General features: G+C 66.9%; 3 protein-coding genes and 1 pseudogene across 3 annotated transcripts; all 4 read left to right on the forward strand.

Moving 5' to 3' along the window:
* Window positions 1-509: 509 nt before the first annotated feature.
* Window positions 510-6412, forward strand: LOC120748242 (transcription factor p65-like; annotated as a pseudogene).
* A 968-nt stretch (window positions 6413-7380) lies between these two features.
* On the forward strand, window positions 7381-10744 carry DRAP1 (DR1 associated protein 1). The gene is made up of 7 exons (XM_040054360.2): window positions 7381-7516; window positions 7860-7932; window positions 8357-8450; window positions 9119-9238; window positions 9703-9790; window positions 10042-10124; window positions 10483-10744. Exons 1-7 carry the CDS (start codon window positions 7475-7477, stop codon window positions 10598-10600), a joined length of 618 nt encoding a protein of 205 aa, XP_039910294.1. The 5' UTR covers window positions 7381-7474; the 3' UTR covers window positions 10601-10744.
* Window positions 10745-14276: 3532 nt separating this feature from the next.
* On the forward strand, window positions 14277-18535 carry LOC120748243 (solute carrier family 22 member 6-A-like). The gene is made up of 10 exons (XM_040054356.1): window positions 14277-14410; window positions 14735-14838; window positions 14923-15077; window positions 15271-15439; window positions 15520-15643; window positions 15727-15842; window positions 16388-16602; window positions 16873-16981; window positions 17510-17713; window positions 18352-18535. The coding sequence occupies exons 2-10, from the start codon at window positions 14771-14773 to the stop codon at window positions 18533-18535; spliced, it is 1344 nt and encodes a 447-aa protein (XP_039910290.1). The 5' UTR covers window positions 14277-14410; window positions 14735-14770.
* A 1042-nt stretch (window positions 18536-19577) lies between these two features.
* On the forward strand, window positions 19578-25419 carry LOC120748244 (solute carrier family 22 member 6-B-like). The gene is made up of 10 exons (XM_040054357.2): window positions 19578-20044; window positions 20491-20591; window positions 20891-21045; window positions 21758-21926; window positions 22687-22810; window positions 23249-23364; window positions 23479-23693; window positions 23924-24032; window positions 24127-24330; window positions 25120-25419. The coding sequence occupies exons 1-10, from the start codon at window positions 19679-19681 to the stop codon at window positions 25193-25195; spliced, it is 1635 nt and encodes a 544-aa protein (XP_039910291.1). The 5' UTR covers window positions 19578-19678; the 3' UTR covers window positions 25196-25419.
* The last annotated feature ends 427 nt before the right edge of the window (window positions 25420-25846 follow it).

Raw genomic sequence — 25846 nt, forward strand, 5'->3', positions numbered from 1 at the left:
CGCCCTTTCCGGCCCCGCCCTCGCCTGATGGCTCCCCCCGGCCCGAGCCCCCCCCACTCACGCCACTCATCTCGTTGTCCTGGTTTACGGCGCAGCAAGGGCAGGCGGCAGCCCTCGGACACCTCCCCCTGCGGGGGGCGGGGCCTCGTCAGGGCCGGGGGGGCCCCAAAAACCCCGCGGGGGATTGGGGGGATCCCCGAACCCTTCCGGAGGCTCCCGAAACCCCTCGGGAGGTTCCCCGAACCCTTCCGCGCCGCTCCCCCGCCCGTTCCCCAACTCCGCCATTCTCCTCCCGGCCTCCTCTTCCGGCCGGGCCCGACGCGCTTCCGGGATGCGGCCGCGCCCCCCCGCGCCTGGCGGTGAGGGCCAGGGGGGGGGCGTGGCCTTCCCGGCAGCGGCGGTCACGTGGGGGCCGCGGCGCTTCCGCGAGCGGCGGCGCGAGCCGGGCCCCTCCCCCGCGCTTCCCGCCGCCCCCCCCGGGACCCCCGGGACCACCGGGACCCCCCGCCATGGAGGAGGGTGAGTGCCGAACCGCCCCGGTTCCCGATCTGGGGCCGGGGCGATTTCCCCCGGGGGTTGTTCGCCCCGAGTGACGTCGGAGGGCTGCGGGGTGAGCGGAGGGGCGCTTTAAGGGGGGGGGGTTTGGGGGGGAGACCCCTCCCCTTAAAGAGACCCCTCCTGAAAGTGACAACCCCAAAGTGACCCCCCCCCCCCTTTTATCGTGACAACCCCCTTTTATCGTGACACCCCCTTGAAGACCCCGCCTTGTTAAAGCGACCCCTCCCTTAAAGCGACGCCCCCCCCCCCAATTGTCCCCCCTTTTATTGCGGACACCCCCTTAAAGAGACCCCCCCGCGGTTAATGCGACCCCTCCCCTTAATGTGACCCCCCCAAAGTGACCCTTTCCCTTTATTGTGACCACTCCCCTTGTTAATGCGACCCCTCCCCTTAGTGCGACCCCCCCCATTACGCTCCCCCCGTTGTCCCCCCCCCCAGTGACCCCCCCGGCTCTTCTGCCCTTCCTCCTGCAGGACTGGGGCGCTCAGGGTGAGTGGGGGGACACCCCGGGGAGGGGGATCCGGGGGGGTCCTCACGGGGCTGGGACCCCCCCGGGGGGCTGGAGGGGGTTCTGGGGGGCTGACGGGACCCCCCCCGTGCCCCCCCAGAGGCGGGGGGCGCGGCGCCGTACGTGGAGATCCTGGAGCAGCCGAAGCAGCGCGGGATGAGGTTCCGGTACAAGTGCGAGGGGCGCTCGGCGGGGAGCATCCCCGGGAGCACAGCACCGAGAGCACCAAGACCCACCCACCATCCGTGTGAGTGCCCCAGTATAACCAGTATAGACCAGTACGGATCAGTATAGACCAGTATGGAGCAGTATAGATCAATACGGACCAGCCTGGACCCCCCCCAGTGCCCCCATCCCCAGGGGCACAGCACCGAGAGCACCAAGGCTCCCCCCCCCATCCGGTTGAGTGCCCCAGTACAGACCAGTATAAACCAGTATGGATCAGTGGCTGTCTCGGACCCTCCCGAGCCACCCAGTGCTTCCCAGTACAGCCCAGGACCCTCCCCACCACTTGCGTGAGTGCCCAGCGCCTCCCAGTATAAACAGTAACAGCCTGGGACCCCCCTGAGCCCCCCATCCCTTGGGGGGGTTCAGCACCCAGACCCGTGAGCCTCCCTGTGCAAACCAGTGCAAACCAGTGCAAACCAGTGCAAACCAGTACAAACCAGTGCAAACCAGCGCAAACCAGTGTGTGTCCCGACAGGTGAACAACTACCGGGGCCCGGGGCGGGTGCGGGTGTCGCTGGTGACCAAGGACCCCCGCGCACGCGCCCACCCCCACGAGCTGGTGGGCAAGGACTGCTGCAAGGACGGCTTCTACGAGGCCGAGCTGTGCCCCGAGCGCAACATCCACAGGTGAGACCCCTCCCCAAATCCGGGACACCCCCTCCCCAAATCCGGGGGGACACCCCCCCGCGGGTGACGTCGTGGGAGCGCCCGGAATAGCGGAAATCCAGCCCCCACACCCCCCCCCCCAAAAAAAAAAAACAAACCCCCCCTCGGGCCCTTGAAGATGGTATCTCCCGAAATATTGGGGTCCCCCCCGCAGAGGGTGGCTGGGATCACTCAAAAAAAAGGGGGGGGGAACTCCCAAAATTGGAAACTCCCAAAATTTGAGGTCTCTTGCTCCGGGAGTGTCGGGATATGGGGGGGATCCCGAAATCCAGGTGGACCCCTGACCCCTGACCCCCCTCCCAAAATTTTGGGGGTCAGTTTCCAGAATTTGGGGATTCAGTGCGTGAAGAAGCGGGAGCTGACGCGGCCGTGGACGAGCGGATCGGATCCGCACCAATACCAACCCCTTCAACGGTACTGGGAGGGACTGGGAGGGACTGGGATGGACTGGGTGTTACTGGGGAGGGACTGGGAGGCACTGGGAGGGACTGGAGGCACTGGGAGGGCACTGGGATGGACTGGGAGGGACTGGGAGGCACGTGGGAGGGACTGGGAAGGACTGGGATGGACTGGGTGTTATGGGAGGGACTGGGAGGGCACTGGGAAGGGACTGGGAGTGACTGGGAAGGGGACTGGTGGGCACTGGGGTGTTACTGGAGAGCACTGGGGGTGGTCCTGGGGGTGTCAGTGGTCTTGTACTGTCCGTACTGTCCATACTGGTCCGTACTGGTCTGCACCGGCAGTGCCGGCGGAGCAGCGCGGGGCGAGTACGACCTGGCCGCCGTCAGGCTCTGCTTCCAGGTGTGGGGTGAGGGGCCCGGGGGGGCTGCGGCCCCTGCCCCCCGTCCTGTCCCAGCCCATCTACGACAACGTGAGTGGGGACACCTGGGGACACACCTGGGGACAGCTGGGGGACACACCTGGGGACACCTGGGACAGCTGGGGACACCTGGGGACACACCTGGGGACACCTGGGACACCCCTGGGGACACCTGGGACAAACTTGGGGACACCTGGGGACACACCTGGGGACACTGGGAAACACTTGGGGACACCTGGGACAGCTGGGGACACCCCTGGGACAGCTGGGGACACCTGCGGGACCCCCATGATGTCCCCTGGTGACCTCCAGTGTCCCCCACCGTCCCCTGTGACCCCCTATGACCCCGGTGACCCTGGTGACCCCCGGTGACCCCGTGACCCCCCGGTGACCCCGTGACACCGCTGCGCTTCCCAGGTGCCCCCAGCACGGCCGAGCTCCGCATTTGCCGCATCAACCGCAACTCCGGGAGCTGCCGGGGCGGGGACGAGATCTTCCTGCTGTGTGACAAGGTCCCAGAAAGGTGCGGGGACACGGGGGGGACACGGGGGGGGACACCCTGAAACCCGGGGACATCCCAAACCTGGGGACACCCTGAAACCCGGGGACATCCCAAACTGGGGACACCCTGAGACCTGGGGACATCCAAACCTGGGGACACCCTCAGACCCGGGGACATCCCAAACCTCTGCGTTCCCTGGGATTTCTGTCCTGTCCCATTCCTCATCTCCCGTATCCCAATTCCCGATATCCCGGTTCCCCCATATCCAAATCCTCGCTCCCCGATATCCCACAAGCCCATATCCCCTGTGTCCCCGTACCCCAATCCCCACACCCTATATCCCAAATCCCATATCCCAAATCCCACACCCCGTATCTCGTATCCTATATCTCATATCCTAACCCCACACCCATATCCCATACCCCCCAATCCCCACACCCCAATCCCCCATATCCAAATCCCATGTCCCCAAATCCCACACCTCATATCTCATATCCGTACCCCATATCCCATACCTCAATCCCCATATCCCATACCCCATATCCCAATCCCAATCCCCATATCCCAAATCCCATATCCTGTATCCCAATCCCCACCACCCCATATCCCCACCCCCCAATCCCTACATCCCAATCCCCATATCCCGAATCCCACACCCCATACCCCATATCCCAATCCCAATCCCCATATCCCAAATCCCACGTCCCAAACCCCCGCTCGCTTCTCCGGCCGTGTCCCCACGCGCCGCCCGTGTCCCCGCAGAGGACATCGAGGTTCGTTTCTCGGCCGAGGGCTGGGAGGCCAAGGGCTCCTTCGCGCAGGCCGACGTGCACCGCCAGGTCGCCATCGTGTTTCCGCACGCCGCCCTTCCGGGACCCCGGCGCTGCGCGCCCCGGTCACCGTGCGCATGGAGCTGCAGCGGCCCTCGGACCGCCAGCGCAGCGCCCCGGTGGACTTCCGATACCTGCCGCACCAGGGTGGGGCTGCGGGGGGCTGCGGGGTCCTTGGGGTGGGTTTGGGGGGCTCCAGGGTCACTTTGGGACATTCCTGGGTGACATTGGGACATTGGCTGATCCCTGGAGCTGCGGTTCCATTGATTTCCGATACCTGCCGCACCAGGGTGGGGCGAACGGGGGCTGCGGGGGTCCTTTGGGGTGGGTTTGGGGGGCTCCAGGGTCTCCTTTGGGACATTCCCAGGTCATTTTGGGACATCCCCTGTCCCTGGAGCTGCAGTTCCCGTTGATTTCCTGCTCCTGCCGCACCAGGGTGGGGTGAACGGGGGGCTGCGGGGGCCTGCGGGGTCCTTGGGGTGGGTTGGGGGGCTCCAGGGTCACTTTGGGACGTTTCCCGGGTGACTTTGGGACATTCCCGAATGACTTTGGGACATTGGCTGATCCCTGGAGCTGCGGTTCCCGTTGATTTTCCTGCTCCTGCCCCACCGTGGGGGGCTTGGGGAGGGGTCTGCAGGGGGCTGGGGTCACCCGGGGTCCCTTCGGGGCGCTCCCAGGTCCCGCTTCGGTGATTTTTGGGGGTCCCGATTGTCACCCTGGGTCACTGGGGTCACTGGGCCTTACTGGGAGGTCACTGGTGTGACTGGGGGGGGGTCACTGGTGTGACTGGGGGGGGGTCACTGGTGTGACTGTGGGGGTCTCTGTGCGTCACTGGCAGGGAACTGGGGGTAACTGGTTGTGACTGGGGAGGTCCCTGGGGGGCTCTCCGGGGGTCTCCAGGAGGTGACGAGCCTAACTGGGAGCTCACTGGGAGCTAACTGGGGGCTGACTGGGAGCTGACTGGGAGCTGACTGGTGTTACTGGGTGCAGGGGACCTGCAGTGCATCGAGGAGAAGCGCAAGCGGACGCGGGAAACCTTCCGCTCCTTCGTGCAGCGCAGCCCCCTGCCCGGTGGGGCCTGGGGGGGATTCGGGGGGCTGGAGGGGACACTGGGGGGAACTGGGAGGAACTGGGGGGCCTGGAGGGGAAACTGGGGGGAACTGGGAGGAACTGGGGGGCTGGGAGGGGTCTGGGGGGCGATATTGGAGTCCCTGGGAGATTTGGGGTCTCTGGAGGGGCTGGGAGGGGTCTGGAGTGGGGGATTTGGGGGGCCCCCAGGAGGGTTGGGGTCCCTGGGTGGGGGTTATTGGGGTCCCTGGGGGGGATTTGGGGGTTTCTGGGGGGGGTTCTCTGAGGAGGTTTTGTGCTCCTGGGGGGGGTGTCTAGAGAAGGAGCTGGGGGTCCTGGGGGGGATTTTGGGGTGCAGGGGGGATCATTGGGGTCCCTGGGGGGGGGTCTGGGGTGGGATTTGGGGTCCCTGGGGGGGGTCTGGGGTGGGATTTGGGTCCCTGGGGGGTCCCTGACAGTGGACCCCCCCCATTTCCCCCCTGCCCAGCTCCGGCGTCCGGCGAGTCGCGGCCCCCCCGGCGCATCGCGGTGCCCTCGAGACCCCCCCCCCCGGCCCCCCAGAACCCCCCCAGCGTGGGTGAGTGGGGGGAACTGGGAGGAACTGGGGGGGGGAAAAATGGGGGGCGGGGAGGGAATTGGGGGGTAAAGGGGGTCGGGGGGAAATTTTGGGGGGGGGTCGAGCCCCTCCCTCACCCCTTTCTCCCCCTCCCCCAGCTCCCTCCTTCTCTTTCGGGGTCCCGGGGGGGATTTTGGGGGCCCGGCCCCCCCCGAAGCCGAGCCTTTGTCGGAGGCGCTGCTGCAGCTGCAATTTGAGGAGGGTCCCCCCACATCGGGGGGCGGCGGCGGCGGCCCCCCCGTTGGATCTGGGGGCTCTCTTGGGGGACGCCCCCATCCCGCCCTGGACGCCATCAACCCCTCGGAGGTGCAGCGCCTGCTGGGGCCCCCCGAGCTCCCCCCGGATTTCGGGGCGGGGGTCTCGGAGCCGCCGCCCCCTCCCCAGGATTTCGGGGGTCCCCCCATGCTGATGTCGTACCCCGAGGCCATCGCCCGCCTGGTGCAGAGCCAGCCCCCGGGGGCGCCCCCCGAAATGGGGCTGGGGGACGAGCTGGGGGGGGTCCCCGAGCTGGGGGGCTGGGGGCGCTGGGGGCGCTGGGCGGGGGTCCCGAGGAGTCGCTGCCCTCCTGGGGGACCTGGACTTCAGCGCCTTCCTCAGCCAGTTCCCCTCGTCCTGACTGCGACGCGCTGGGGGCTGCTGGGGGGGCTCGGGGGGCTCGGGGGGGGGCTGCTGGAAGGCACTGGGAGGGGTTGGGCCTTTACTGGGAGTCACTGGGAGGTTTCGAGGGTTTGTCGGGGCTTACTGGGAGGGTTTTAGGGGTTACTGGGAGTCACTGGGAGGCTTTTGGGGGTTACTGGGAGTCACTGGGAGGCCTTTGGGGGTTACTGGGAGTCACTGGGAGGGTTTTAGGGGTTACTGGGAGGGTTTTTAGGGGTTACTGGGATTCATCTGAGGGTTTACTGGGAGTTACTGGGAGGTTTTTAGGGTGTATTGGGAGTTACTGGGAGGCTTTGGGGGGGCATTCGGAGGTTTCTAGAGGGCGCTGGGGCTTACTGGGAGTCACTGGGAATTCTGAACGGTTACTGGGGCACAACTGGGAGTCACTGGGAATTTTGTACGGTTACTGGGAGGCTACTGGGAGTTACTGGGCACAACTGGGAGTCACTGGGAGTTCCGTACGGTTACTGGGAGCTACTGGGAGGTCACCAAGTGCCTACTGGGGGTCGCTAGAAGCCAGCGGGGGGCGTGTTACTGGGAGCTACTGGGAGCTACTGGGAAACTCCTGAGGTGCCTTTTGGGGGGGGGTCCCCCATTGGCCCCGCCCCCCGGGGCACAGCAGCCAATGGGAGCGTGGCCGCCCCTCCCCCAGCATTAACCCCGCCCCCATCAAAGTGCCTTGGGGGGGGAGGGGCAGCCCCCATCCCCCCCTCCCCTCCCCCCCCCCCCCGGGGGGTCACCCCAATAAACGATCCAAGGCTCCTCCGCGTTTGATTGACAGCTCGTGGGGGCGTGGCTCTGTCGGGAGGCGTGTCCCCAATGCAGGGCGGGGCGGGGCTCTCACCGGAAGCGGCGCGGCCTCGTCCCGGAAGGGGCGGGGCGCTCCGGGGAGGCCGCGGCGGAGCCGAGCGGGGCCGGGGCCGGGCCGGGAGCGGCCGGAGCGGGGCCGGGAGCGGCGGGGCCGGGGCCGAGCGGGGCCGGGCGGGACCCTCCGGGCTCCCCCGGGGCCGGCGAGGCGGCGATGCCGAGCAAGAAGAAGAAATACAACGCGCGCTTCCCGCCGGTAGCGGCTGAGGGGGCGCGGGGGGGCGCGGGCCGCGGTCGCCATGGCAACGGGGGAGGGCGGGGGAAACGGGGTTTCCCGGGGCAACGGGGGAGGGCGGGGTCGCGTCACCACGGCAACGGGGTGGGGGGGATGATGGTCACCATGGTGACGGGGAGGGCGGGGCCTGGGGTGGGCGGGGCTTGGGGGACGGGGTCGCGGCTGAGGGGCGGGGGCGGGGCCGGGGGGCGGGGCTCTGCAGGCTCAGGTGAGAGTAGCTCAGGTGAGGGGGCTCAGGTGAGGGGGTTCAGGTGAGGGGGGTTCAGGTGAGAGTAGCTCAGGTGAGGGCGGGGCTCTGTGGCAGGCGCGGATCAAGAAGATCATGCAGACGGACGAGGAGATCGGGAAGGTGGCGGCCGCCGTGCCCGTCATCATCTGTATCCTCTGACACACCTGGGCCCCGCCCTGGCACCCCGCCCTGCTCACCTGGGCACCCCTGGGACCCCGCCCTGCTCACGTGGGACCCTGCCCTGCTCACCTGGCACCCCTGGGACCCTGCCCTGCTCACCTGGGACCCCGCCCTGCTCACCTGGGCACCCCTGGGACCCCACCCTGCTCACCTGGGACCCCGCCCCGCTCACCTTGGCACTCCCACCTCGCACAGCTCAGCCCCCCCCCAAGTGCCTTTGATACCTGAGTCTGCTCATGCTGAACACCTGGAGGGTTTTGGGGGGAAGTCACCTGTGTCCCCAGGGTGGTCACCTGTGCCCCTGGGGGGGTCAGGAGGGGTCACCTGTGTCCCGGGGTGTCACCTGTGTCCCCGGGGTGCCGCCCCGTACCTGGCCGTCCTTAGCGTGGCAGCGCGGGCGCTGGAGCTGTTCCTGGAGTCGCTGCTGCGCAAGGCGTGTCACGTGACCCAGTCCCGCAACGCCAAGACCATGACAACGTCTCACCTGTGAGTGCCTCACCTGTCCCCACCTGTCCCCACCTGTCCTCACTTGTCCTCACCTGTCCTCACCTGTCCCCACCTGTCCTCACCTGTCCTCACCTGTCCTCATCTGTTCTCACCTGTCCTCACCTGTCCCCACCTGTCCCCACCTGTCCTCACCTGTCCTCACCTGTCCTCATCTGTTCTCACCTGTCCTCACCTGTCCCCACCTGTCTCCACCTGTCCTCACCTGTCTGCACCTGTTCAGCACCTGGGGCACCTTTTGGGGTTGGGTGTGCCCCGTGCCAGGTGTGCTGGGCATGGCCGGGTGGGTGCTGGGTGTGGCTGGGTGGGTGTGCCCCGTGCCAGGTGTGCTGGGCATGGCCGGGCAGGTGAGGGTGTGGCCGGATGGGGCTGGGCACGGCTGGGCAGGTGAGGGTGTGGCGGGCAGGTGAGGGTGTGGCCGGGCAGGTGAGGGCGTGGCCGGGCAGGTGAGGGCGTGGGGCAGGTGAGGGCATGGCCGGGTGGGCACTGGGCATGGCCGGGCAGGTGAGGGCGTGGCCGGGCAGGTGAGGGTGTGGTGGGCAGGTGAGGGCGTGGGACAGGTGAGGGCGTGGCCGGGCAGGTGAGGGCGTGGCGGGGCAGGTGAGGGCGTGGCCGGGCAGGTGAGGCGCGCTCTGAGGCCCCGCCCACAGGAAGCAGTGCATCGAGCTGGAGCAGCAGTTCGACTTCCTCAAGGACCTGGTGGCGGCCGTGCCCGACATGCAGGGGGACGGCGACGACGCCCACGGCGACGGGGAGCGCGGACCCCGCAGGTGAGGCGCCCACACACCTGGGCACACCTGGGGACACCGCTGGGATGCCTGGGGACACCTGGGGACAGGGCCGGGCACCTGGGACACCCTGGGATACCTTGGGGGCGCCTGGGGACACCCCTGAACACCTGGGGGACACTTGTGCCAGAGCTGGGGGACCCCTTGCACACCTGAGGGACCCCTGGAGGTGCTTTGGGACACCTGGGGACACCCCTGGGATACCTTGGGGACACTGGGGACACCTGAGGGCCCCCCCAGCCTCCTCTGGGTCACACCTGGGGGACCCTCACTGTACCTGAGTTGCTGCCAGGAGGGTCAGGAGGGATTTTGGGGCGGGGGTCTCTAATGAGGGGGGTCTCTAATGAGGGGGGGTCTCTAATGAGGGGGGTCTCTAATGAGGAGGGGTCTCTAATGAGGGGGGTCTCTAATGAGGAGAGGTCTCTAATGAGGGGGGTCTCTTTCAGGGGGCGCCGCCCGGGCAGTGGCCGCAAGAACGGGGGTCCCGGTGCCAAGGGGACCCCGAAACAATCGGGGACAGACTCGGAGCAGGAGGTGGGGGGGATTTGGGGGGGGTCCTGAAGGGATTTTGGGGGGGGGGGGGTCCTGAAGGGATTTTAGGGGGGGTCCTGGGGGGATTTGGGGGGATCCTGGGGGGATTTGGCGGGGTTCAGGGAGGATTTGGGGGGATTTGGGGGGGTTCTGAGGGGTCCGGGGGGGTTTGGGGTTTCTCGGGGGCTTTTGGGGATCCCCTGGGGGTGATTTGGGGTCTGGGGTCCCCTCACTGCCCCCCCCCGGCCCCCCAGGAGGAGTCTGAGGACAGCGACAGCGACGGCGACGAGGAGACGCCACAGGTGCCCCCGGCCCCGGCCCCGCTCACCTTCGCCAGGTGCGCTGGGGGGGGGGACATCTGGGGGGGGCTTGGAGGGGTCCTGAGAACACCTGGGGGGGCTTGGGGGGTCCTGACAGCACCTAGGGGGGGCTTGGGGGGGTCCTGACAGCACCTGGGGGGGCTTGGGGGGGTCCTGAGAACACCTGGGGGGGCTTGGGGGGGTCCTGAGAACACCTGGGGGGGTCCTCAAAACACCTGGGGGGGTCCTGAGAAACACCTGGGGGGATTTGGGGGGGGGTTGGGGTGTTCCCCCCATACCTGAGCCCCGAGGGGGGTTTTGGGGGGGGGATTTTCGGGGGGATTTTGGATATTTTGGGGTGTTCCCCCCCCCCCTCACTGACACCTTCTCCCGCAGCCCCGGGGTTCCCTTCGCCCCCCTGGGCCCCCCCCCCCTCCCGGGGGGGCTCCCCCCGGCCCCCGGCCCCCCCCGCGCCCGCGAGGAGGAGGAGGAGGACGAAGATTACGATTCCTAGCGCCCCCCCGCCGGATTTTTGCCCGTTTCTCCAGGATTTCTCCCCAATCCCGGCTCGGGCCCCCCCCCCCCCACAGGGCCGTACTGGGAGCTGGGCCTGGCACCAGTTTGGGGGGGCGGGGGGGTACTGGGAGCACTGGGACCCCCCCCCCCCCAATCCCTGCCCCGCTGGTGTCATGGGTGGTGTCAGTTCTTGGGGAGGGGGGGACACCTGGGACCCCCCCCAAACACATCTGGGCCCCCCCCCAAACACACCTGGGACCCCTTTTTGGGGTGGGGGCAGAGGGGGGGGGTCTGGGGACGATTTTGGGGCTCTCTGGGGGCATTTGCTGAGTCTGGGGTTTTGTATCGGCTCAATAAAAATCCTGTTTCCATATGGACCCCCCCCCAAAAAAACCCCAAACCCTGGGACCCCCCCCCCAAAACTTCTGAGATCCCAAAGCTCTGCATTTCCTGGGATCCCCAAAACTCTGGATCCTCTCCTCAAATTCCCGGGATCCCCAAAGATTCCCGGGACCCCCCCAATTCCCGTTTCCTTTCTGGGCCACCAGAGGGCGCCGGGGAGCCCTGGGACCCTATGGGGGCTATAGGGGATTTGGGGGGGGTCTGGGCGGGGGTTTTGGGGGGCGTTTGGGAGTTTCTGGGATTTATGGAGGGGTCGCGGGGGTTTTGGGGGGTCTGTCGGGGGTCTCTGGGGGTTTTGGGGGGTCTGTCGGGGGTCTGTAGGGGCGTTACAGGTACCTATGGGGTACATCGGGGGGTTTAGGGGTCTGTGGGCAGCCGTGAGGGGATTATTGGGGTCGGGGGGCGTTACAGGGGCACCCAGCACTCACAGGGTCTATAGGGGCCTGGCGGGACCCTAAAGAGGGGGGCTTGAGGGGGTCAATGAGCTCCTGTAGGGGCTCCCAGGGCCCTATAGCGGCTTTGAAGGGATTTGTGGGGGTTCTTTAGGGGCTGCTGGGGGTCTGTAGGGGATCGGGGGGATCTGTGGGGGTTCGGGGAGATCTGTCGGGCCTCGGGGGGATCTATAGGTGTTCCTGGGGCCTCTATAGGGTCTCTCTGGGGATCTGTAGGGGCTCTGTGGGATCTATCGGGGCTCGGGGGGATCTATAGGGGTTCCTGAGGGCTCTGTAGGGTCTCTGTGGGGGATCTATAGGCTGTCTGTGGGACTCTCTAGGGGCTCTGTGGGGCTCCATAGGGGCTCTAGGGGATCTATAGGGGTTCCTGAGGGATCTATAGGGGTTCCTGAGGGATCTGTGGGGCTCTGTGGGGGATCTATAGGCTCTCTGTGGGCTCCATAGGGGCTCTCAGGTCTCTATAGGGTCTCTTTGGGGTCCGGGTAGGGGACACCAACAGGTGGTGTTTTGGGGGGGGGGTCCCCCAACGTGGGGCGGGGCTGTGGGGCGGTGCCGCCCCATAGGGGTGTCCCCTATAGGGACCCGGAGGCGTCCGGAGCCCCCCCGCGGCGCTGGAATTCGCCCCCTCCCCCCCCCGTTAATCCCGGTGGCACCAAAAGCGGCGATTTTCGGGTCGTTGTGTAACGGGAGCGAGCGCGGGACAGCGCCGGCACCGGCACCGGGACCGGGACCGGGATAGGGACTGGACCGGGACAGAACCGGGACAGCGCCGGGACTGGGACAGCACCGGGACAGAACCGGGTCCGGGACAGGGACAGAACCGGGACTGGGACAGAACCGGGACTGGGACAGAACCGGGACAGCACCGGGACAGCGCCGGCACCGGCACCGGGACCGGGACCGGGACTGGGACTGGACCGGGGCAGAACCAGGACAGAACCGGGACAGAACCGGGACGGGGACGGGGACTGGACCGGGACTGGGGCAGAACCGGGACGGGACCGGGACTGGGACAGCACCTGGACAGGGACAGGGACAGAACCGGGACAGGACCGGGACAGGACCGGGACAGGACCGGGACCGGGACAGGGACAGAACCAGGACAGGGACAGAACCAGGACAGGGACAGAACCGGGACAGGGACAGGGACCCGACCGGGACCGGGACAGCACCGGGACAGCACCAGGAGAGCACCGGGAGATCACCGGGACAGCACCGGGAGAGCAGGTGGGACACGGGGGGACACGGGGGGGGACCCCGGGACAGGGACAGGGGGACAGGGACCGGGAGAGCACCGGGGGAGCACCGGGAGAGCACCAGGAGAGCAGGTCCCCACCTGCGGGGACACCCGGGGACAGGTGGGGTCGGGGGCAGCAAAGGTGGGGGACAACAGACGGGGACAGTGGGGGGACCCCGGGATGGGGACAGCAGGGGACAGGTGAGGGGGGGATTCCTGGGACAGGGGGACGGGAGGGGACAGCGAGGGGAGGACGGAGAGGGACAGCGGAGGGTCATGGGATGGGGTGGGGACATTGTGGGGGGGACACACGGGCACAGGTCGGGACACCAGGGAGGGGTTGGGGACATCGTTTATCTCAGGGAGGGGACATCGTGCAGATTGGGGACATCATGGGGGGACACTGGGACAAACTGGGGACACCGAGGGGTGTGGTGGGGACGTGGGACAGCTTGGGGACATTGAGGAGAATGGTGGGGACATCACAGAGGGGACCCTTCACCTTGGGGACACGGAGCCGCAGCTGGCCGGATGTCCCCATCCCCGGGGAGCTGCGCCCAGGGGGAGCAGGGACAGGGACAACGCTGGCAGGGGACGGGGACATCAGGAGGGGCTGGGGACGTGTGACGCAAGTGGTGACACGGTCGCCAGTGGTCACCAGGGCCCCTCCCCATCTCTGGGTCCCCGTGTCCCCTGTCCCCATGGCCCTGGGGTGGCTGTGTCCCCAGTGACGCTGTCCCCCTGCCCTCCTGTCCCGTGGGTGAAGATGTCCCCAAGCCCCGTGTCCCTGTGTCCACTGGTGTCCCCATGGTTGTTGGTGTCCCCATGTCCTGTTGTCCCCACGGTTGATGACGTACCCATGTCTTGGTGCCCCTGTGGTTGGTGGTGTCCCCAAGCCCCCATGTCCCCATGTCCTGGGTGTCCCCGTGTCCTGGGTGTCCCCGTGTCCTGGTGTCCCTGTGGATGACCGTGTCCCACGAGTGCCGCCATCGCCTCGGGTGACACTGTCCCCCTGCGCAGCGGTGTCCCTGAGGCTGGTGGTGTCCCTGAGGTGTCCCCGAGGCCAGCGGTGTCCCTGCGGTGTCCCTGCGGTGTCCCTGCGGTGTCCCTGAGGCCAGCGGTGTCCCCGTGGTGTCCCTGCGGTGTCCCTGCAGTGTCCCCGCGGTGTCCCCGCGGTGTCCCCGCCATGCCGTTCGGGGCGGTGCTGGCGCAGGTCGGGGGCCTGGGCCGTTTCCAGGTGCTGCAGACGGCGCTGCTGGCGGTGCCCATCCTGCTCATGGCCAGCCACAACCTGCTGCAGAACTTCACCGCCGCCGTGCCCCCGCACCGCTGCCGCGCCCCCGGAGCCGCCCCCGGAGCCACCTCCGCGTCCCCCCCTGACACCGACCCGAGCTCTCCCGGTGCCGCCCCGGGGTCCCCCGAGAGCCACCGCAGCCCCGGTGCCACCCGCGTCGCGCTCGATGGCACCCCGGGGTCCCCCGACGGCGCCCAGCCCGACGTCACCTGGGGGACCCCCAACGGCACCCTGGGGCCCGCTGGGGCCGTGCTGGGGTGGTCCAACGTCACCCCCGGGTCCCCCGACGTCACCCTGGGGTCCTGCCGGCGCTACGTGGCCTCGGCCCCCGCCAACGTCACCGGTGGTCCCCGGGCCACCGAGCCCTGCCGGGACGGCTGGGACTACGACCGCAGCGTCTACGTGTCCACCATCGTCACCGAGGTGGGGACACGGGGACACGGGGACACGGGGACACGGGGACAGGGAGGGTGGGGAGGTGACCGAGGGGTCCCTGGGGGGACAGAGGGAGGGGAGGGAGGGAGAGGTGGGATTTGGGGTGAGGTGGCAGGGAGAGATGGACACAGGGATGGACACAGGGATGGACAGCGGGATGGATGGAGGGACAGAAGGATGGATGATGGATGGATGGATGATGGAGGGATGGATGATGGAGGGATGGATGGATGATGGAGGGATGGATGGACAGAAGGATGGATGGAGAGGAAGGAAGGGACTGACACTGACGGACATCCCCTGTCCCGGCAGTGGGACCTGGTCTGTGGCTACCGGCAGCTGCGGCAGATGGCCCAGTCCATCTACATGGCCGGCGTCCTGGTGGGCGCCCTGGTGCTGGGCGGCCTCTCGGACAGGTAAAGGCAGCGGAGACCCCGTTCCCGTGCCTCAGTTTCCCTGCGCTGCTCACCCCTGGTGGCTCCCGGCTGCTCCCGTTGCAGGTTTGGGCGCAAGGCCATGCTGATGTGGTCCTACCTGCAGCTGGGGGTGATGGGGACGTGCACGGCCTTCGCCCCCAACTACGCCTCCTACTGCGTCTTCCGCTTCGCCGGCGGGATGGCGCTGTCCGGCTTCGGCCTCAGCATCGCCTGCCTGGGTGAGGGGGCTCGGGGACAGCCCGGCGGCCAGGGGTGGGGACGCGGCCGCCGAGGGGGACAACGCCACGGCCACGGGCGGGGACACCCCGGTGTCCGCGAGCGAGGACGTCGCCGCGGCCGGGGTGGGGTCACCGGCGTGGCCGCGCTGACCGGGAGGGTCCCGAGCGAGCCGCGTCCCCGTGTCCCCGGCAGTGGTGGAGTGGATCCCCACGCCCTACCGCGCTGTCACCGTGGCCATCACCGGCTTCGCCTACACCCTGGGCCAGATCATCCTGGCCGGGGTGGCCTACGCCGTCCCGCACTGGCGCTGGCTGCAGCTCTCCGTGTCCCTGCCCTTCTTCGTCTTCCTCCTCTACTCCTGGTAGGACGTCGGCCCTCGGGGAGGCCGTGGGGACGCCTTGGGGGTGGGGCCGTGACTCAGTTTCCCCCGGCCGGCTGCAGGTGGTTGGCGGAGTCGGCGCGGTGGTTGGTGCTCTCGGGCAAGGCGGAGCGGGCGGTGAAGGTCCTGCGGCGCGTGGCCGCCTTCAACAGCCGCCAGGAGCAGGGCGAGAAGATCACGGTCGAGGTGCGGCGGCCGCGCGGTGAGGGCGGGGCGGGGGGCGGCGGTCTCCAGCCCCACCCCAACCGCTGCCGTTTCCCCTGTCCCAGATGTTGACGTCCAACATGAAGGAGGAGCTGGCGGCTCTGAAAGCCTCCTACACCGTCTCCGACCTGGTCCGGACCCCCGTGATCCGCCACATCTTCTTCTGCCTCTCCATCGTCTGGTGGGGCTGCGGGAGAGGGAGAGGAGCGGGGGAGAGGTGGATGGAGGGACGGATGGATGGATGGACGGATGGATGGATGGACGGAGGGATGGATGGATGGATGGATGGAGGGATGGACGGAGGGATGGATGGACGGATGGATGGATGGATGGACGGATGGATGGATGGATGGACGGATGGATGGACGGATGGATGGATGGATGGACAGATGGTTACTCGGATGGTTGGAGACATAGAGAATTGGTCAGATGATGGATGGATGGACAGATGGATGGATGGATGGATGGATGGATGGAGGGATGGATGGATGGACAGATGGATGGATGGATGGATGGATGGATGGATGGATGGATGGACGGATGGACGGACGGTTGCTCAGTCTCACAGATGGATGAAGGGAAGGATGGACACCTGGACACCCAACCAGTGACCTCACCTGTCCCACTGCCTCCCAACCCTCTCCACCCCCCGCCGCCATCCCTGTCCCCTCCTGTTCCAGGAAGGTGACGTCACCTCAAGCTCCCCCCTCTCCCGCCTTGCTCCAGGTTCTCCATCAGTTTCTCCTACTACGGCTTGGCCATGGACCTGCAGAACTTCGGGGTCAGCATTTACCTCATCCAGGTGATTTTCGGCGCCGTCGACTTCCCGGCCAAGGTGGTGGTGACCGTGTCCCTGAGCTACGTGGGCCGGCGGCTCTCGCTGGTGGTGACCTTGTTCTTGGCGGGGCTGGTCATCGTGGCCAACATCTTTGTGCCCACAGGTGGGTGTGGATGGGGAGGGGACCCTCCGTCGCTCGGGCCACCGGTGTCCCCAGCTCGTCACGTGCCTTCCTCCTCCGTGTTTCCGTCCCCGTGTCCGACCATCCCTCCATCCTCCCCTGTCCCCCCCCTCCTGCTGTGGCCAAGCCCCGGTGTCCCCGTGTCCCCCCTATCCCGGTGTCCCCGTGTCCCCCCTATCCCGGTGTCCCTGTGTCCCCCCTATCCCGGTGTCCCCGTGTCCCCCCGAGCCCGGTGTCCCCGTGTCCCCGCAGAGCTCCAGACGGCGCGCACGGCGCTGGCGGTCATCGGCAAGGGCTGCCTGTCGGCCTCCTTCAACTGCGTCTTCCTCTACACCACCGAGCTCTACCCCACTCCCATCAGGTACGGCCCCGTCCCCGCGTCCCCTCCCCGGGGGTGTCCCCGAGGTGCCCCACGCCCCCCGCGTCCCCTCCCCGGGCGGTGTCCCCGAGGTGCCCCACGCCCCCCGTGACCCCTCCCCGGGGGGTGTCCCCGAGGTGCCCCACGCCCCCCGCGTCCCCTCCCCGGGCGGTGTCCCCGAGGTGCCCCACGCCCCCCGTGACCCCTCCCCGGGGGGTGTCCCCGAGGTGCCCCACGCCCCCCGTGACCCCTCCCCGGGCGGTGTCCCCGAGGTGCCCCACGCCCCCCGTGACCCCTCCCCGGGCGTGTCCCCGGGGTGCCCCACGCCCCCCGTGACCCTCCCCGGGGGGTGTCCCCGAGGTGCCCCACGCCCCCCGTGACCCCTCCCCGGGCGGTGTCCCCGGGGTGCCCCACGCCCCCCGTGACCCCTCCCCGGGCGGTGTCCCCGAGGTGCCCCACGCCCCCCGTGACCCCTCCCCGGGCGGTGTCCCGTGGTGCCCCACGCCCCCCGTGACGCTCCCGGCGCCGCAGGCAGACGGGGCTGGGCTTCGGCAGCACCATGGCGCGCGTGGGCGGCATCGTGGCGCCGCTGGTGAAGATGATGGACGAGTACTACCCCTTCCTGCCCCCCGCCGTCTACGGCGTGGCGCCGGTGGTGGCGGCCGTGGCGGCGGCGTTCCTGCCCGAGACGCTGAACGCGCCGCTGCCCGACACCATCGAGGAGGTGGAGAACAGGTGGGTGGGCGGGGAGGAGGGGAGGAGGATGGAGGGATGGAGGGCGGGTGGTGGGAGAGGGTTGGATGGGCAATGGATGGGCAATGGATGGGCAATGGATGGGCAATGGATGGATGGATGGACAATGGATGGACAATGGATGGATGATGGATGGATGATGGATGATGGATGGATGATGGATGATGGATGGACAATGGATGGATGATGGATGGATGATGGATGGACAATGGATGGATGATGGATGATGGATGGATGATGGATGATGGATGGATGATGGATGGATGATGGATGGATGATGGATGGATGATGGATGGATGATGGATGGACAATGGATGGATGGATGGATGGATAGATGGATGGGCAAGTGGTTGGATGATGGTTGGATGATGGACAATGAATTGTTGGGTGATGGTTGGATGGATGGATGGAGGATGGTTGGATGGATGGATAATGGATGGATAATGGATGGACAGCAATGGACAACCCCAACCAGGAAGAGGTTCAGGTTCAAGGGACCCCTGGATTCACTGAGGGACAGGTGGATGGGAATGTTGGCAGAAGAACGAGCTCTGCGATTGGCTGAATGTTCAACCTGGGCCACACCCCCTGTGCCATGACCCTCCTCCTCCTCCCTCCAGGACCACGCGGAAGCCGGCCGGTGACCCCAGGGAGAAGATCGCGCTCCAGCCCCAGGACGGGCCCCCCTCTGAAGGAGGCCTGAGGGACGCTGGTGGTGGCCACAGTGCCCCGGCCACCAGCGGCCACCAGCGGCCACCGCTCCAGGGGACCCTTGAGGGGGGCTGGGGGCGACCTCGGTGGTGACCGGTGACCTCCCGGTGGGGCGGGGACATCCGGGCAGGAATAAAGCGGCTTTGGTGGGGACACGTCTCGGGGTCTTGTCTGCGCCACGCCCGAGGTCACCTCCCGTGGGACCGTGCCCGGGAATTGTGTCCCTGAGGTCACTTCCAACAAGGGGACAACCGAGAACTCCTTCTTTTGGAGGTCACCTCCACGGGAGGACACCCCACAGCCTTGTCCCTCAGTAAGGTGCCACCCAAGACTCTCCTGGCCTTGTCCAATAGGACGACGCCCGAGAGCTGTGTCCCTGATGTCACCTCAGCTGAGGTGGCACCACTGGCACCACCTTGGGTGTCACCTCCAGCAGGAGGATCCTCAATAACCCCAAACCACCTCTCATCCCGCTAGAGGCGTCCCCCAAATCCCGGAGAAGCTCCAGGAGCACCCAAATCCCGCCCCGGCCCTTCCCGGCACCGCCGCGTGCCCCTTCCCCGATTTCCGTCCCCCGGAGCCGCCCCGGCCCTTGCTCCCGTTTCTTTCACGTGTTCCTTGGCCCCATCAAAAACTCCCCGTCAAAAATTAACCCCCGGCGGGGAATGCGCTGACCCGGGCAGGGCCGTCGCTGTCAGCACCTTTCCGTCGCCTTTTGACCACCGAAATCGCTAAAATTTAACCCAAAGGTGCCACCGGCGTTGGCCCAGGCCGGGAGACCTCCTCTCTCTGCGGTGCCCACCCGACGCCCACCCAACCTCCTGGACGGCCCCTCTCCAAAACCTGACTTTTCCCCCCGAAAAACAATAATTAAAATAAATCAGGCATTTCTTGTCCTCCTGCCCCAGTTCTCCCCAGTTCTGCCCCATTTTGCGGGACTTTTGCCCCAAAACCGCCTTTTTTTTTTTTTTTTTTTTGCTTTTTTTTTTTTACCCCCAAACAACTTTGCACTTTTGCCTTCTCCTGGAAAACCACCAAAAAAACCCACCGGAGACGTCAAACATTAACCCAAACCACCCCTGGGTCGGGTTATATAGGAGACCACCCCCCGGGCGCCGCCGCGGGACCGACGACACCGCCCGGGACGGGGAGGAGGTTTTTTTTTGGGGGTGAAACCCCAGGAAATCCGGGGCTCTGCATGGCTGCGGGGCGTTCCCGCGCCCCGGCGGTGGCGGGATGGCTTTCGCCAGCCTCCTGGAGCACGTGGGCGGCATGGGGCGCTTCCAGGTGCTGTCGGTGCTGCTCCTGTCGCTGCCCGTGCTGATGATGGCCAGCCACAACCTCCTGCAGAACTTCACCGCCGCCACCAGCGACCACTGGTGCCGCCCGCGCCCGGGGGCCAACGCCACGGGCCTGGACGCCGAGGCCGCGCTGAGGGTCTGGGTCCCCCGCGGGGAGCGGTGCCGGCGCTTCGTGGCGCCCCAGTGGTGGCTGCTGGAGGCCAACGGGTCGGAGCCCAACGGCTCCCGGCCGGAGACGGAGCCGTGCGGCGACGGCTGGACCTACGACCGCAGCGTCTTCGCCAGCACCATCATCACTGAGGTGGGCGCGGTGCTGGAGGGGGTTTTGGGGGGGGTCTTTCAGCCCGTCCCGTGGGTGGGTCCCACCTGGAGGCACCGGGCAGGGGTCTGCTGCCGACGCGACGTTGACCTCTCCCAACCGGAGCGTCTTCCCCGCTCCGCGTCGGGTGGAGACGCTCAACACCAGGAATCGCCAGGAGGGGAAGGGAGGGATGAGGAGCTGGTGGCCATCAACGGGGGGGTCGCGGAGGGGTCACGGAGGGGTCACGGAGGGGTCACGGAGGGGTCACAGGACCCTTGGATGGACCTTCCACCCGTGGCGATGCCGGGAAGGGCGGCCGAGCGTCCAGCGTCACCTTTCCATCGGCCGTTCCTGGACCTCGCCGGCCACCGCGGGCGGTCCCGGGGCTCGGGAGGACAGAGGGGACCCCGACCTCTGTCCCAGCCCGCGCCCCCGTCCCTCGGCAGTGGGACCTGGTGTGCAGCTCCCGGGGGCTCAAGCAGCTGGCGCAGTCGCTCTACATGGCCGGAGTCCTGGTGGGCGGCGTCTTCGGGGGGCTCTCGGACAGGTGAGGGGGGTCCTGCAGCCAGGCGGGGGTGTCACACCCTCTGGGCCTCCTCTTCGTTCCCTCCTCCTCCTCCTCCTTTTCCTCACCCCTCTTCACCCTCCTCACCCCCTTCCTCACCCTTTTTTCCTCCTCTTCGCCCCCTCTTCCTTCCCCCGTCCCCTTCTTCATCCCCCTTGTCTCCTCCTCCTCCTCCTCTCTGGTTTCTCTCCCCTTCTCTTCCTCTCCCTTTTCCTCCTCCTCTCCCTCCTCCTCCTCTCCCGTTCCTTCCTCCTCACCCGCTCCTCCTCCTCCCCGCCCAGGTTCGGCCGCCGCTCGGTGCTCACCTGGTGCTACCTGCAGATGGCCGCCATGGGCACCTGCTCGTCCTTCGCGCCCAGCTTCAGCGTCTACTGCCTGTTCCGCTTCCTGACGGGCATGGCCTTCTCGGGCATCGTCCTCAACAGCGTCTCCCTCTGTACGTGACCCCCCGCGCCCGGGGGCCTGTCCTGGGTGGGCGCCGTGTCCCTCCCGAACCTGTGGGAACCATCCCGGTGGTCTCCGTGTTCCTGTGGGAACCATCCCGGTGGTCTCCGTGTTCCTGTGGGAACCACCCCGGTGGTCTCCATGTCCCCTGGGCACCATCCCGGTGGTCTCCGTGTGCCCCCAGTACCCACCCTGGGCTCCGTGTTCCCCTGGGATACCTGGGGGCACCACCCTGGTGGTCTCTGTGTTCTGCTGGGCACCATCCCAGTGCTCTCCATGACCCTGGGCACCATCCCGGTGGTCTCCATGTCCTCCAAACACCATCCCCGTGCTCTCCATAACCCCTGGGCACCACCCTGGTGGTCTCCATGTTCCTTCGGGCACCATCCCCGTGCTCTCCATAACCCTGGGCACCATCCCAGTGGTCTCCATGTCCCCTGGGCACCACCCCGGTGGTCTCCCCGTCCCTTGGGCACCACCCCGGTGGTCTCCCCATCCTTGGGCACCACCCCGGTGGTCTCCCCGTCCCTTGGGCACCACCCCGGTGGTCTCCCCGTCCCTTGGGCACCACCCCGGTGGTCTCCCCATCCCCTGGGCACCACCCGGTGGTCTCCACGCCTGCCCCGTGCCCCCCCGGTGGTCTCCCCGTGCCCCGGGGCACCGGCGGTGGCTCCCAGCCGGTGCCCACCCGCCGTGTCCCGCAGCGCTGGAGTGGATGCCCACGCACATGCGGGCGCTGGTGAGCACCTTGATGGGCTACTGCTACACGGCCGGGCAGTTCCTGCTGGCCGGCGTCGCCTTCGCCCTCCCCGACTGGCGCCGGCTGCAGCTGGCCGTGTCCCTGCCCTTCTTCGGCTTCTTCCTCTACTCCTGGTGAGGAGGAGGAGCGGGGAGGGACCGGGGGAGGGATGGGGGGGGTCATGGATGGAGGGATCATGGATGGAGGGATCATGGATGGAGGGATCATGGATGGAGGGATGGGGATCATGGATGGAGGGATGGAGGGATCATGGATGGAGGGATGGGGATCATGGATGGAGGGATCATGGATGGAGGGATGGGGATCATGGATGGAGGGATCATGGATGGAGATCATGGATGGAGGGATGGGGATCATGGATGGAGGGAAAGGTGGGAGCAGAGCTGGGCAAAGAGAACGTCCAGGAACGGCTGGGTGGGCAGGGAGGACACGGAGCAATGACCAGGGGGATACAGGGACATTGCTGGTGGGACAGTGACAATGACAGTGACAGTGACAGTGACAGTGACAGTGACAGCGACAGTGACAGTGACAGTGACACAGTGACAGTGGCAGTGACAGTGACAGCGACAGCGACAGTGACACAGTGACAGTGACACAGTGACAATGACAGTGACAGTGACAATGACAGTGACACAGTGACAGTGACACAGTGACAGTGACAGTGACAGTGACAGCGACAGCGACAGTGACACAGTGACAGTGACACAGTGACAGTGACAGTGACACAGCGACAGTGACACAGTGACACAGTAACAGTGGCAGTGACAGTGACACAGTGACAGTGACACAGTGACACAGTAACCGTGGCAGTGACACAGGGACAGTGACGGTGACAGTGTCTGGGCTCCCGCCCTGTCCCCTCCGGCGCAGGTGGCTGACGGAGTCGGCGCGGTGGCTCGTCATGGTGGGGAGGTCCCACCGGGCGCTGCGGGAGCTGCGGAAGGTGGCCAGGATCAACGGCAAGAAGGAGGAAGGGGACAAGCTCGACATTGAAGTACACGGCTCCGAGCGTCCGCGGCCCCCGGGGCGCCCCTGGGGGGTTTTATTGGGGTCCCTTAAAAACCCACCCCACGCCCATTCCTGTCCATCGTCCCTCGTGCATCCTGTCCGTCCATCCATCCATCCATCCATCCATCCATCCATCCATCATCCCGATGACGTCCGTAATCTCCACTTCCTCCACCTCCGCCCATCCCATCCCATCCCATCCCATCCCATCCCATCCCATCCCATCCCACCCCATCCCATCCCATGGATCCCATCCCATCCCATCCCATCCCATCCCATCCCATGGATCCCATCCCATCCCACCCCACCCCATCCCACCACCCACCCACAGCCCACTGCCGCTCCTCCACCTGTCCTGCCCGCACCTGCCCAGGTACCTGAGGGTCCCCCACGCCCGTGCCAGAGCCCCCCCCTGCTCCCCCAGACCCTCAGGTCCCACATGGAGAAGGAAATGACGTCGTCGAGGACCCGCCACACCGTGGTCGACCTGGTCCGGACGCCGGTGGTGCGCCGCATCTCCCTCTGCCTCTGCTTCGTGTGGTACGGCCGGCGGTGGAGGACGCCAGCGGGTGTTTGTCCGTCCCCCCTCGGCGCCCCCGAGCCCCCCGTGCCACCCCACGCCTCCCCGCGAGGTGACGTCTTCGCTGCCCCCAGGTTCTCCACCAGCTTCGCCTACTACGGGCTGGCCATGGACCTGCAGAACTTTGAGTTCAACATCTACGTGGTGCAGCTGATCTTCGGCGCCGTGGACTTCCCGGCCAAGCTGGTGTCCATCCTCACCATCACCTACGTGGGGCGTCGCTTCACCCAGGCCGCCGCGCTCATCCTGGCTGGCTTGGCCATCCTGGCCAACGTCTTGGTGCCGCGAGGTGAGGCCGGCAGTGGTGGCTGCGGTGTCCCCTCATCTCCACCCTCCCTGGGAGGGCGCAGACCGGCTCAACCCTTGGATGGGACCCCCCAAGCTGGGTCATTTTCGCTTTGGTTTATTATGGGGGATTTTCCCCAAATCCTGGTGTTGGGGGTCCTCTCTTGCCGCTCGAACTCGGCCCAAGGTGGGACGCTGAGGTGACTCCCAGGTGTCCCCTTGTCCCCACCACAGACCTTCGGACGCTCCGGACAGCGCTGGCCGTCTTTGGGAAAGGTTGTTTGGCCGCGTCCTTCAACTGCGTCTTCCTCTACACGGGCGAGCTCTACCCCACGGTGATCCGGTAAGGAAGGGGCGTGGCCGGGGTGTCCCCAGGTGTCCCCAGGTGTCCCCCCGGGTGTCCCCAGGTGCCCTCAGGACCTCTGGGTGTCCCACAGGCAGACGGGCATGGGCCTGGCCAACACCATGTCGCGGCTGGGCAGCATCATGGCCCCCCTGGTGAAGATGGTGGGCGAGCTCTTCCCGGCGCTGCCCTTCGTCATCTACGGCGCCGCGCCCGTGGTGTCGGGGCTGGTGGCCGCCTTCCTGCCCGAGACACGGAACCTGGCGCTGCCCGAGACCGTGGAGGAGGTGGAGGGAAGGTGGGGCTGGAGAGGGGTGGCGGATGGACGGATGGTGGGAAGGGACGGAGGGTGAGGACGGACACGGGGAGGGACGGAGCTAGAGGAGGGTTGTTTTCATGTGGGGGTGGATGGGTGGGAGCTGGTTGGGATGGGATGGATTGATGGGATGGGATGGGATGGGATGGGATGGGATGGGATGGGATGGGATGGGATGGGATGGGATGGGATGGGATGGGATGGGATGGGATGGGATCCATGGGATGGGATGGGATGGGATGGGATGGGATGGGATGGGATGGGATGGGATGGGATGGGATGGGATGGGATGGGATGGGATGGGATGGGATGGGATGGGATGGGATGGGATCCATGGGATGGGATGGGATGGGATGGGATGGGATGGGATGGGATGGGATGGGATGGGATGGGATGGGATGGGATGGGATGGGATGGGATGGATGGGATGGGATGGGATGGGATGGGATGGGATGGGATGGGATGGGATGGGATGGATGGGATGGGATGGGATGGGATGGGATGGGTGGGTGCTGGTTGGGACGGATGGATGAAGGGACAGATGGATGGATGAAGGGACAGATGGATGGATGGATTGGATGGATTGGAGGGATTGGATTGATGGATGGATGGATGGATGGATTGGATGGATGGGATGGATGGATTGGACAGATGGATGGATGGATTGGAGGGATTGGATGGATGGATGGACGCATGGACGCATGGACAGATGGACCACGATCCCCCTACCCCATTCCCTCCAACCCCTCCCCACCCCTCCCTCCCCACCAGGGCGCGATCCCAGAAGGACACATCCCGACAGCTCCAGGTCCCGCTCCAGCCCAGCAACTCCACCGGGCCCCATTAGTGCCACCGCCACCAGGAGACCCCCACACCCCGCGGCCCTCGCTGCTCCCGCCGGATGAACCCGCGGGATTTGGGGGGTGCAGGGGCTTCCAACCCCCCCCGAAGAACAAAGGGACAACAGCGACCGCTCGGACCCAGCCGCCCCCTCCCTGCCGAGCTGGGGGGGGGACGCTGGGGCCCCCCGAAATCTCCGTGTCGGGGACGGTTCGGCCGCGCTGGAATAAAAAAAAAAAACAAACAAAAAACCCAACAATAATAAAATCAAAACTCGTGTGAAACGCGGGCGGTGGGGGCGGGGGTTGTTTTCCCACGGCCGCGGGGGGTCCTGCGCAGCCGGCCCCGTCCCGCCCCGAAGGAAAACACGGGAGCCAGCGGGACACGGAGGCCTCGGCACCGCGGGGCCCCTCCCGGCCCCTCCCGCCCGGCCGGAGCTGCGGGGATGGGCCATCTCAGCAGAGAGTGCGGGCAGGATCCGGGATCCCGAGGATCGGGGATCCCCTGGATCCCAGGAATCCCCACGTCCGGGTGCCCAGGGATCCCCAGGACTCGCACACCCCCTCCCCGGACATCCCGAGGGTTCAGGTGTCCAGGGATCCCAGGGATCCCGGGCACCGCGGTGCCCAGACATCCCAAGAGTTCAGGGACCCCGAGG

This window comes from Hirundo rustica (genome assembly GCF_015227805.2).
Source record: "Hirundo rustica isolate bHirRus1 chromosome 38 unlocalized genomic scaffold, bHirRus1.pri.v3 SUPER_38_unloc_4, whole genome shotgun sequence".
NCBI lineage: Eukaryota > Metazoa > Chordata > Aves > Passeriformes > Hirundinidae > Hirundo > Hirundo rustica.

Bases quoted from the DNA above. Each gene is read 5' to 3' on its own strand.
- LOC120748244 (XM_040054357.2), top strand. From the start codon at position 19,679: ATGGCTTTCGCCAGCCTCCTGGAGCACGTGGGCGGCATGGGGCGCTTC. The intron at 20,045-20,490 runs GTGGGCGCGGTG...GTCCCTCGGCAG, and splicing joins CCAGCACCATCATCACTGAG to TGGGACCTGGTGTGCAGCTC. The intron at 21,927-22,686 runs GTGAGGAGGAGG...CCTCCGGCGCAG, and splicing joins GGCTTCTTCCTCTACTCCTG to GTGGCTGACGGAGTCGGCGC.
- LOC120748243 (XM_040054356.1), top strand. From the start codon at position 14,771: ATGGCCCAGTCCATCTACATGGCCGGCGTCCTGGTGGGCGCCCTGGTG. The intron at 15,843-16,387 runs GTGGGGCTGCGG...GCCTTGCTCCAG, and splicing joins TTCTGCCTCTCCATCGTCTG to GTTCTCCATCAGTTTCTCCT. The intron at 17,714-18,351 runs GTGGGTGGGCGG...TCCTCCCTCCAG, and splicing joins ATCGAGGAGGTGGAGAACAG to GACCACGCGGAAGCCGGCCG.
- DRAP1 (XM_040054360.2), top strand. From the start codon at position 7,475: ATGCCGAGCAAGAAGAAGAAATACAACGCGCGCTTCCCGCCG. The intron at 9,239-9,702 runs GTGAGGCGCCCA...GGTCTCTTTCAG, and splicing joins GGGGAGCGCGGACCCCGCAG to GGGGCGCCGCCCGGGCAGTG. The intron at 10,125-10,482 runs GTGCGCTGGGGG...CTTCTCCCGCAG, and splicing joins GCCCCGCTCACCTTCGCCAG to CCCCGGGGTTCCCTTCGCCC.